The following is a 12,107-nucleotide window of genomic DNA, read 5'->3' on the forward strand; positions in this document are numbered from 1 at the left end:
CCTGTAGAATCTAAAATAGAATTCTAAGGTTCTGGGAATATAAGGCACAATATAAGAAATATAGTCAATGATACTGTCAACTACACTGAAAAGATAAAATAGAATTTGATTTGTCCTACTTTTATTGCAACTTTTCAGAAACATATATAGATGATAGAGTAAAGAGACTAAATTGTTTTCTTTTCTTTTTATTTTTTTAAAGACTTTATTTTAGAGAGAGAGCAAGTGAGAAAGAGAGTTGCAGTGGTAGGGAGGAGACTCCCTACTGAGCAGGGAACCCAACTCCATATTCCATTCCAGGACCCTGGGATCATGACCTGAATCAAAGGCAGATGCTTAACTGACTGAGCCACCCAGGTGCCCTGAGATTAAATAGTTTTCAGTTTGAATCAGTTGCCAGCTCTGGGGAGCAACTGTAAGGCCAGGTGATTCTGGAGCTGGCTAGTGGAAATGGGTTTGGACAGCTCTGCCGTGCCTCAACCCCAGTTGTTCCAGGTCAACACACCTGGCTTTCCTGTTTTCTCCTCCATCAAACTTATTGTGCAGAAAGGATTTTACAAGTCAGCATTTTCCAAGGTTGCTAACTCCATGGTTTTCTTATAGCTCCCAGGTAGTATATCCTCACTCTCCCTTAGAATACCTATAACTGAGTCTTGAACACCTTTTTGAAAACTTATAAATTCATTCTCATCTAATAATGAATGTTGATCCTTGGTGTAGTACCTCTCTCTGGAAGCATTAATATTTACCCTGCCTATTTTATATTTTGACATTTCTAAAATATTAGCAGAAGAGTATAATGAATGCCGATTACCCAGCACCTCGGGTTACTTTTTAAATTAATTTTAAAAATTTAAATTCAATTAACATATAGTGTATTATTAGTTTCAGTGGTAGAGTTCAGTGATTCATCACTTATTATACTTAGTGCTCATTAATCACTTGCCCTCCTTAATGTCCATCACCCAATTACCCCATTCACCTACCTCCCACCCCTGCAGCAATCCTCAGTTTGTTTCCTGTGATTAAAAGTTTCTTATGGCTTGTCTCCCTCTCTGATTTCATCTTGTTTTATTTTTCCCTCCCTTCCCCTATAATCCTCTGTATTGTTTCTTAAATTCCATATATGACTGAGATCATATAATAATTGTCTTTCTTTGATTGACATAGTTCTCAGCATAATACCCTCTAGTTCCATCTATGCATTGCAAATGGCAAGATTTCATTTGTTTTTGATAGCTGTGTAATATTCATATACCACGTGTTCATTCTCTGTTGATGGACGTCTGGGCTCTTTCCATAGTTTTGCTGTTGTGGACATTGCTGCTATAAACATTGGGGTGCAAGTGCCTCTTCAGATCACTCCATTTGTATCTTTGGGGTAAATCCCTAGTAGTACAATTCCTGGTTCATAGAGTAGCTCTATTTTCAACTTTTTGTGGAACCTCTAAACTGTTTTCTGGAATGGCTGCACCAGGTTGCATTCCCACCAACAGTGTAAGAGGGCTCCCCTTTCTCTGCAACCTCACTAATATCTGTCATTTCCTAACTTGTTAATTTTAGCCATTCTAACTGGTGTGAGGCGGTATCTCATTGTGGTTTTGGTTTGTATTTCCCTGATACTGAATGATATGGAGCATTTTTTTCATGTGCTTGTTGGCCATTTGTTTGTCTTTGGAGAAATGTCTGTTCTTATCTTCTACCCATTTCTTTATTGGATTATTTGTTCTTTGGGTGTTGAATTTGATAAGTTCTTTATAGATTTTGGATACTAGCCCTTTATATTTTTTTAAGATTTTATTCATTTATTCATGAGAGACACAGAAAGAAGGCAGAGACATAGGGAGAGGGAGACGCAGGCATCTCGTAGGGAGCCTAATGTGAGACTCAATCCTGGAACTTTGGGATCACGCTCTGAGCCAAAGACAGACCCTCAACTGCTGAGCCACCCAGGAGTCCCCCCGCCCTTTTTTTTATTAAAGATTTTATTTGTTTATTTATTTATGAGACAGAGTGAGAGAGAGTGGCAGAGGGAGAAGCAGGCTCTCTGCTGGGAGCCTGATACAAGGGGCGGGGCGGGGGGTGCTTGATCCCTGACCAGGATCACTCCCTGAGCCAAAGGCATATGCTCAACCACTAAGCCACCTAGGTGTCCCACTAGCACTTTATCTGATTAGACATTTGTAAATATCTTCTCCCATTCTGTTAGTTGTCTTTTGGTTTTGTTGACTGTTTCCTTTGCTGCACCACCTCAATGTGCATGTATGTTATGTATTTATAATATATATTATGCATGTACATATGTATGTGCAATATGTATTTATACATATTTATATGTTCTATGTGTTGAATATGGGTGTATATATGTATTTTTGTATTATATAAGTGTACACATGTTTGCATGTGTATATTTTTTGTATATGTATATGAGTATATATATATATTTATGTATGTATATTTACTTGTGTGTGCACATAAAGAAATGGATATTTCTTTATGTGTGTATATATAAGCATTTGAAAATTAAGTGTCCCTAAAAATTTCAGGATATATATTCTACAAATAAGGACATTCTTCCACACAACTCTAATACTGTTGTCACACCTAAGAAAACGAGCAGTAGTTTCCTGCTATCACTTGGTAACCTATCCCTATTCAGACTTTCTCAGTTATCCCTAATGCCTTTTATCCACCGGGGATCCCTGGGTGGCGGTTCAGCGCCTGCCTTTGGCCCAGGGCGTGGTCCTGGAGTCCTGGGATCGAGTCCCACATCAGGCTCCCAGCATGGAGCCTGCTTCTCCTTCTGCCTGTGTCTCTGCCTCTCTCTCTCTCTCTCTCTCTATCATGAATAAATAAATAAATTTTTTTTTAAAAAAGAAATAATTATAGTTACATAGGAAAGAACAGAAATGTACAGGGAGGTCCTGTGCACCTTTTACCTAGCGTCTCCCATTGTTAACATCTTGCACAATTGTAGAACAGTGTCAAAGCCAGGAAATTGATATTGGTATGATCTACAGAGCTTGTTAACTCCTACATACACATCCTCACATGTGTTGGAGCTCTATACCATTTTAGGGTTCATACCTTGGTATAACCATCATAGTCAAGATACTCGACTCTACCTCCCTCATACTCCTCCTAGGTAGCCACCCTACTCCCAACCCTCTGTCCCTACTTTCTGGCAACCATTAATCTATCCTCCTTCTCTGCGAGTACTTCACAAATATTTCCGTCTTTTTGGTGGTGTTTTTTAAAATTTTTTAAAAGATTTCATTTATTTATTAGAGAGAGAGGCAGAGGGAGAAGCAGGCTTCATGCAGGGAGCCCAACATGGGACTTGATCCCGGGTCTCCAGGATCACACCTCAGGCCGAAGGCAGTGCCAAACTGCTAAGCCACCGGGGCTGCCCTTTTTTGGTAGTATTTTAAATGCAACTTAGAAAAAATTTTCATTTTCAGATCATTCATTGTTAGTGTATAGAAATGCAACTGATTTTTGTGTGCTGATCTTGTATTTTGCAACTTTGCTGAATTTGTATTAATTCTAATGGTGTGTGCATGTGTAATCTTTAGTGTTTTCTAATGTATAAGGTCATATCATCTGCACATAGAGATACTTTTGCCTCTCCCTTTCCAATTTGGATGCCTTTTATTTCTCTTTCTTGCCTAATAGCTCTGGCTAGAACTTCTTTTTTTTTTTTTAATATATATATTTTTAAAGATTTTTTTTTTAAGTGGGTGATACCCATACCTCTTTTTTTTTAAATTATTTATTTATTTATTTATTATTTAAGATAGACACAGAGAAAGAGAGAGGCAGAGACACAGGAGGAGGGAGAAGCAGGCTCCATGCTGGGAGCCCGATGCGGGACTCGATCCCCCGTCTTCAGGATCACGCCCTGGGCCAAAGGTGGTGCTAAACTGCTGAGCCACCGGGCTGCCCTCTGGCTAGAACTTCTAATACTTTGTTGAATGTCATTGGTGAAAGTGGCCAGCCTGTCTTGTGATCTTAGAGGAAAAGCTTCCAATCTTTCACCATAGAGGATGTTAGCTATGGGTTTTTCATATGTGGCCTTTATTATGTTGAAATAGTTCCTTCTGTTCCTAATTTGTTGATTGTTTTTATAATGGGTGTTAAATTTTATCCAGTGTTTTTCGTGTATCAGTTTAGATGATCATGCACTTTCCCCCCCTCATTATGTTAATGTGGTTATTATATTGACTGATTTTCATATGTTGAAACATCCTTGCATTCCTGCAACAAATCACACTTAGTTTTGGTATATAATCCCTTTAATATGCTGTGGAGTTTAGTTTGCTAGTATTTTGTTGAGGATGTTGGCATCAGTATTTATGAGGAATATTGTTTTGTCATTTTCTTGTAGTGCCCATGACCACAGAATGAGGTAGGAAGTGTTCCCTCAATTTTGGGGGGAGAATTTCAGAAGCATTGATGTTGTTCTTTTAATGCTTAACACAGTTCACTAGCCATAGGGATGACTCTGAGAGGTATTGCTAACCAAGTCCAGCACCAGAACATGCAGATGATTTGATCCACCGATGTAGTGTTTAGGACTAAACAGTGTGTGAGGAAGTCAGAGTGGTGATTACCTGCTGAGGGATAAGGATACTTTATATCATAATCTCTGGTTGCCCAACTGTCTACCTATATGAAAACTCGTAGAGATATATCTAAAAACCCAGTGAATTGCTTACTTTGAATTTTTTATGTTTAAGTTATATTATACCTCAATTTAAAATATTTTTAGGGGTACCTAGGTGGCTCAGTTGATTGGGTGTCTGAATCTTGATTTTGGCTCTGGTCATGATCCCAGCATTGTGAGATCAAGCCCCACATTGGGCTCCATGCTGGGTATGGAGCCTCCTTAAGATTCTCTCTCTCCCTCTCCCTCTGCCTCTCCCCTTCCCACTCCCTTTCCGTAAATATACATATTTTTTTCTTCATCTTATTTTATTTATTTATTTTTTAAATATTTTATTTATTTACTCATGAGAGACAGAGAGAGAGGCAGACACAGGCAGAGGCAGAAGCAGGGTCCTCCCCCTATGCGGGACTCCATCCTGGACCCCAGGATCACACCCCGAGCCGAAGGCAGACGCTCAACCACTGAGCCACCCAGGCGCTCCTCTTCCTCTTCTTTTAAATTAATGACCACAGTGGTAGAGGAGATGCAAAATGGTGGGATTCTGGATTAATTTGAAAGTCAGAGCAGAAAGATTAGATGTGACTTTTGAGAAAAGACAAAAAATGGGGGAAGGGGAGGTAAGACCCAGGTTTCTGGTGCTCTCCACTGGGAAAACGAAGTGGCCATTTACTGGAAGGGAGCAGCATGGGTGGGTGGGTACTGTCAGAATAGGATTCCAGCATTCAGCTTTTGGCTCTTCATTGTATGATGTTTGGTAGAACTCTGAGAGAGTGAGAGATCAGCTGTCTAATATGCAGATTCAGAGGGGTCATGTGGATGGGAGAGAGAAAGTCAGTATAAAAATGAGAGCTTAGTGTAATGTGCTAGTTTGGGAATACAAGGTGCAGAGGAGGGAAGAAAGGAGATTTTGGACAGAAAGAGAAGCAAGGTATCACCAGACATCAAAGCATCATCTTGGAGACAGTTGGAGATCCAGGATCTCCTTCATGGGCAGATTTTAGATACATGTCTAGATCCTTTCATTAAGCCTCTGGAAATGGAGTCACATATGATGCATAGTTATGTGTAGAAACCAACAGCTTTGCTGTTTGCACAGTTGCTAGTTCTCCTTAATTTCTTGTTTCTTAGAATTATGTTACTGGCCTTTTCTTTTCTTTTCTTTCTTTTTTTACTGGCCTTTTTCAATAGTAATTAGTACCACCTTGGTTATGGTGTGTCTCTTCAGTAACTGTCTGCAGGTTTAGTAAGCATCTAGGATCATGTTTCACTAGCCTCAGTAACTCCAGTGGGTTTCTGCTGTTCACTCTGGTTTGCTTTTTTATATGGAGCGTGAAAAACTAAACCCAGGAAACTCAGACTACATCTGTACTACCTAGACATTTAAGTTAATTCCTCTTTCCTTGGGGCACCTGGATGGCTCGGTTAGTTGAGCGTCTGCCTTCACCTCAGGTCATGATCCCAGAGTTCTGGGGTCAAGCTCCACATTGGACTCCCTGCTTGCACAGTCTCCTACCTCTGTCCCTCCCCCCCTGCTTGTGCACACTCTTACTTTCTCAAAAAAATCTTTTAAAAATCCTCTTTCCTTGAAAACCCCAAATATGCTAGTTTTCCTAGCTTGCCAAGAGGGACCTTCCTTTCCTTCTATAAATCTATAAGCTATGGAATGGGTTCCAGGCTGTTCCCTGGTGAGCTTTGTGGTAGTTGGTGCCAAAGGAAGTGTAATCCTTGTCTTTCATGGTGAGCATGTCACATAATGGCATTGATGTATGATAGGATTTATTCTCAAGTTTGACACTTCAGGTATGTGCTTGTCCGCACAACTTGTCTATTAAAAATGAAGAACAACTATTTTAGAACTTCTGCAAATAACCACATTGCTGTTACAAATAAAGAGGCTTGGGGAAAGTGTTTAATCCTGGATTCTGAGGGGTCAATGAGAATGAGAAACCATTTAAACAATATTTTACTGTGCTAAGGATTGGAAATAGATCACAGAACCATCAGAATATAAAATAGTAAAAATAATACTAAATATTCCAAATAATCACCAGAAGAATTCTTCCACCAATTTTTTCAGCCTTAGTTAATTCTTATTTCACTGTCTATTAGTGCAGCAGTCCATTTTGATGAAGTCTTCACTTCCTTTGGGACTAAAAATAATCCCTGGAGATCCTGACTTCATCTCAGTTGAATCTAATACTTACCTAGTGATTATTAGCTCACAATGCTATATCCACAAAAATATTTGTAATTAGAAGTACCTGGGTCACTCATTTTAAGATTTTTTATTTATTTTTTCATGATATATATATATAGAGAGAGAGAGGCAGAGACACAGGCAGAGGGAGAAGTGGGCTCCATGCCGGGAGCCGGACGCGGGACTCGATCCCGGGACTCCAGGATCATGCCCTGGGTCAAAGGCAGGCGCTGAACCGCTGAGCCACCCAGGGATCCCTGGTTCACTCATTTTCATGAAGTCTTTGAGATTGTCTTTTGTAGAAGACCCAGCTTCTATTCTGTGGCTTTTAGCAGAGTGTCTAGGCAGGAAAGCTGAAACCATGAGTGGTGATAAGAAATTGGAGTGCTGATGGTTTATTCCAGGAACCAGCAATATAACCTGAAGGAGAAGAAACACTCTGTTGGGGTGTTGTACTGAGTTGTTTGGGGAAGGTAGGAGTCCCTCTCCCCAGAGGGAAAGGACACTTCTGCACAGTGAGGCCCTTGGCAAATTTCCACAATCTTTCCATCTTTCCTGTAAGCAATCTCTGAAACATATTTATATTGACATTTCATTAATACAGAATTAGATAGATTGGAGCCAACATCTTCAAATTTTTGTTTCTCTTAATGTATTACCTTGGAAATGCAAAATCAAAGACTTAATCAGAGGTGATGGATCTCTTAGTGGGAGAAGAATGGCTGCCCAAGGATAGTTATACTATTATAGCTGGGCTGCCTCTTTTTTTTTTTAAGATTTATTTATTTATTTATTTATTTATTTATTTATTTATTTATTCATGATAAAGAGAAAGGCAGAGACACAGGCAGAGGGAGAAGCAGTCTCCATGCCTGATGCCCAACGTGGGACTCGATCCCGGGACTCCGGGATCACGCCCTGGGCCAAAGGCAGATGCCAAACTGCCAAGCCACCCAGGGATCTCCACTGGGCTGCCTCTTACTTAAAGTAATGATCTAGTGTTTAAGAATCAACATAGTGCTTTGCGCAGTGGCAGTATCCCAGCCAATGGAGTATCCCAGCCAGTTTATCTGAGGCACGATTATTGCTGAGAATCAACATGGCAACAAAATAAAGTGTGGCTGAAAACAGCAGTTGGTAGGAATCCTGGTTCCCTCAGAAGAGAGGACCTTTTGATTTTCATAATTAAGGGAATAACTAAGTCAATCTGAAGCATAAAGAGGTATTTGATGAGGTACAGAACCTTTGTCCTGGGCTGATTACACAGGAAGGAAAAAGAAATGTGGGGGATCCCTGTGTGGCTCAGCGATTGACTGTCTGCCTTCAACCGGGGGCGTGGTTCTGGAGTCTGGAGGTCGGGTCCTATGTTGGGCTCCCTGCATGGAGCCTGCTTCTCCCTCTGCCTGTGTCTCTGCCTCTCTCTCTCTCTCTGTCTCTGTGTGACTATCATAAATAAATAAATAAATAAATAAATAAATAAATAAATAAATAAATAAATAAAAATTTAAAAAATAAAATAAATAAATAAATAAAAAAGAAATGTGGTAGGACTTTAGCATGGCAGCTGTAGCACTGGTGGTGGCTACAGTGACGGCCTGGCCTGGGGCGGGCAGAGTTGGAGGTGGTGGCGATTGCTCTCCCTAGGGGCCATCAGGAGCTCAGTGGGGACCGAGCCATCCAGCGCCAGCACCTTTTGGGTTCTGGGACAGCAGCAGCAGCGGTGTTCAGGTTCTAAATGGCTTCTAAGAAGTTGGGTGGAGATTTTCATGGGACTTTCAGTTACCTTGATGATGTCCCATTTAAGATAGGAGACAAATTCAAAACACCAGCTAAAGTTGGTCTACCTATTGGCTTCTCCTTGCCTGATTGTTTGCAGGTGATCAGAGAAGTACAGTATGACTTCTCCTTGGAAAAGAAAGCTATTGAGTGGGCTGAAGATACTAAGAAAATCCAAGAAGCCCAGAATGCAAGGCTGAGGAAGTAGAAGCTAAAGTGAATTCTAAGAGTGGCCCAGAGGGTGACAGCAAAATGAGCTTCTCCAAGACTCACAGTACAGCCACAATGCCACCTCCTATTAACCCCATCCTTGCCAGCTTACAGCACAACAACATCCTCACCCCTACTCGGATCAGCAGCAGTGCCACGAAACACAAAGTTTTCAGCCCACCCCACACAAAGGCAGATTTCAATCCTGCTGACTTTGAGTGTGAAGAAGATACATTTGATAATCTGGAGTTAAAAACTACTGATGAGAAGGAAGAGCTGAGAAACATTCTGGTAGGAACCACTGGACCCATTATGGCTCAGTTATTAGACAATAATTTGCCCAGAGATGGCTCTAGGTCTGTGTTACAGGATGAGAAGGTCCTGGCATCCCTGGAGCAGGCGACCTTGGATATCAAGCCTCTTCACAAACCTAATGGCTTTATAACCTTACCACAGTTGGGCAACTGTAAAAAGATGTCTCTGTCTTCTAAAGTGTCCCTCCCCCCCGTTCCTGCAGTAACCAATATCAAATCCTTGTCCTTCCCCAAACTTGACTCTGATGACAGCAATCAGAAGACAGCCAAGCTGGCAAGCACTTTCCATAGCACATCCTGCCTCCGCAATGGCACCTTCCAGAATTCTCTGAAGCTTTCCACCCAAAGCAGTGCCAGTGAGCTCAATGGGCATCATACTCTTGGGCTTTCAGCTTTGAACTTGGACAAGTGGCACAGAGGTGCCAACCCTGAATCCCTCAGATCTGATCTCCCAGATGCCTTCCCTCTCTGTCTTGTCTGTGTGCACAGAAGAATCATCACCTCCAAATACAGGTCCGACGGTCACACCTCCTAATTTCTCAGTGTCACAAGTGCCCAATGCTCCCAGCTGTCCCCAGGCCTATTCAGAACTACAGGCACTGTCCCCCAGTGAGCAGCAGTGTGTGGAAACAGTGGTCAACATGGGCTACTCATATGAGTGTGTCCTGAGAGCCATGAAGAAGAAAGGAGAGAATATTGAGCAGATTCTCGACTGTCTCTTTGCACATGGACAGCTTTGTGAGAAGGGCTTCGACCCTCTTTTAGTGGAAGAAGCTCTGGAAATGCACCAGTGTTCAGAGGAAAAGATGAAGGAGTTTCTTCAGTTAATGAGCAAATTTAAGGAAATGGGCTTTGAACTGAAAGACATTAAGGAAGTTCTGCTACTACACAACAATGACCAGGACAATGCTCTCAAAGACCTTATGGCTTGGGCAGGAGCTAGCTGAGACCAGGCTCTGCGTAGGCCCTGCCCTGGAACCACCCCTGCAGGAGGCGCTGAAGAGCCCATGTGGGGAATGAGAGGGGGGCACACATCCCAATTTTCTTTTGGGGGTGGAAGGTCAGGTGTGGAGACTGTGCTTGCCAGTCTCTGAGCTGGGGAGAAAGTAGGAAAGATCGGGGCATGTGAATGCCTCTAGCACTGCCCTGGCTTCTTCCATGTTAAACGTATTTGTATTTTGAGAAGTGTCCTTCCCACCTCAGCCCTCCAGAGAAACCCCCCTGGTCCTTCTGGAGTCTTTATGTCCTTAGCTGAAACCTGGCCCAGCTGCCAAAAGGAGGCAGGGAGAAGTGGTCGGAGGGCCAGACTCAGTGCTGCTTTAGGGCTAGATGCTTCCCTCCCCTGCACTGGTGGACTGAACTCTTAATCCAAGTTGAGTGCAATTGAGAGGTTCTTCCAGGATGTTTTTTTTCTTCTCTTAACAAAGTCTCTTAGTGTTAACACTGGTTCTGCAACGTCTCTGAGGTGCAAAGAATGCCCTTTCCACGTGGGGCACTGAGTTTGCCTCTTCCGCTAGTCAGGTACCATGCTTCCCTGCCCCAGCCTGTTTCTTTTGGCTTGGCTTGGACCACAGTCTTCTGCTACCCAGGATTTTAGAGCCCCCTAAGAAACAGTCATCAGTTTAAGAAATCATTGGCCCCTTCCCAGCGCACTGAGTGGAGGAGAAACAGGCTGCAGTATAGTAGCCCAGCACTAACTCCACTCGGTTCTCTTTGGAGAATGGCCTCTCCCTCCAGCCCCCTGCTCTAGGATGACACGAGTAACACCTAGTCATAGAAATCAGTCTCTTTAGTTTGTTTTATATTCTGTTGTACATCATTAAAGATCTAAATACAAAGGATATACAGTCTTGATGAATCTAAAGTAATTTGCTAACTATTTTGATTCTTCAGAAAACTACTAATAAAAATCTAAAAGTTAAAAAAAAAAAAAAAGAAATGTGGAGAGTGAATGAAAGTTGAAAGCATCAGGAGGAACCCTGGATGGAATATGAGTAATTATCAGAGAGACGCAAGATTTCAGACATCTGTCCTTCCATTATGCCTTTTACTAAAAATTATTTTCACTGGGGAGGTATCAGTGTCCTCAGGAAACGAAGAAGGTATTAAAAGCATTACTCCAGGCATGAGAGGAAGGTGAGTGTGGTTATGGAAGGGCAACATGTGGTAAAGATACTTTTGTTGTTGGAACTGCTCCAGGACCTACCACGATGATAAAATTGTATAAAACTTAATACAGAAGCAAATGAGTACAACTAAAACTGGGGAAATGTAAGTAGGATTAGTGGATCCTATGACAGTCAGTTTCTAGTTGTGACATTTACTATAGTTTTGAGAAATGTTACCATTGGGGGAAATTAGATAAAGTGTTCAAGCCACCATTCCCTATTCTTTCTTACAAATGCATGAGAATCTATAGTCATTTTCTTTAAAAAAAAAAAAAGATTTTTATTTATTTATTCATGAGAAACACAGAGAGGAGAGAGAGAGAGGCAGAGACACAGGCAGAGGGAGAAGCAGGCTCCATGCAGGGAGCCTGATGTGGCACTCCATCCCAGGTCTCCAGGATCACTCCCTGCCTAAAGGCTGAAGGTGGCGCTAAAATGTTGAGCCCCCCCGGCTGCCCTACAGTCATTTTCAATAAGAATTTCAATTAAAAAAAAAAACCCACACACAAGGACCCCCTTGTGGAGGTCCTTCCCCACAGCCTGAAATATGTCATAATCTACTATTGGATATCTTTGGCCTGAGGGGAAGACTGCTGCATAAGGAAGAAGCCCAGAGGCCAGAATAAGCTTGAGCTCATAGATGTGTGACTAGGATGTGATGTGAAAAGAGGACATGAGTTTATGGGCAGATATGGAGAGTGTGTGATTCTGACAAGGGCCATGAATGTGAGGTCATGAGGGTCTGGAGCAGAGGCAGGTCTCCATTGTCCTGC

General features: G+C 42.0%; 1 protein-coding gene across 1 annotated transcript; it reads left to right on the top strand.

The window, feature by feature from the left end:
• Positions 1–8,416: 8,416 nt before the first annotated feature.
• On the top strand, positions 8,417–11,567 carry LOC121484173 (ubiquitin-associated protein 1-like). Its single transcript, XM_041743027.1, is given in 3 exon segments — positions 8,417–8,824; positions 8,827–9,572; positions 9,574–11,567. Coding segments are annotated over 3 exon segments (1,509 nt in total). The 5' UTR covers positions 8,417–8,601; the 3' UTR covers positions 10,114–11,567.
• Positions 11,568–12,107: the final 540 nt, after the last annotated feature.

The sequence above is a fragment of the Vulpes lagopus genome, chromosome 2 (genome assembly GCF_018345385.1).
Source record: "Vulpes lagopus strain Blue_001 chromosome 2, ASM1834538v1, whole genome shotgun sequence".
In the NCBI taxonomy this organism is placed as follows: domain Eukaryota; kingdom Metazoa; phylum Chordata; class Mammalia; order Carnivora; family Canidae; genus Vulpes; species Vulpes lagopus.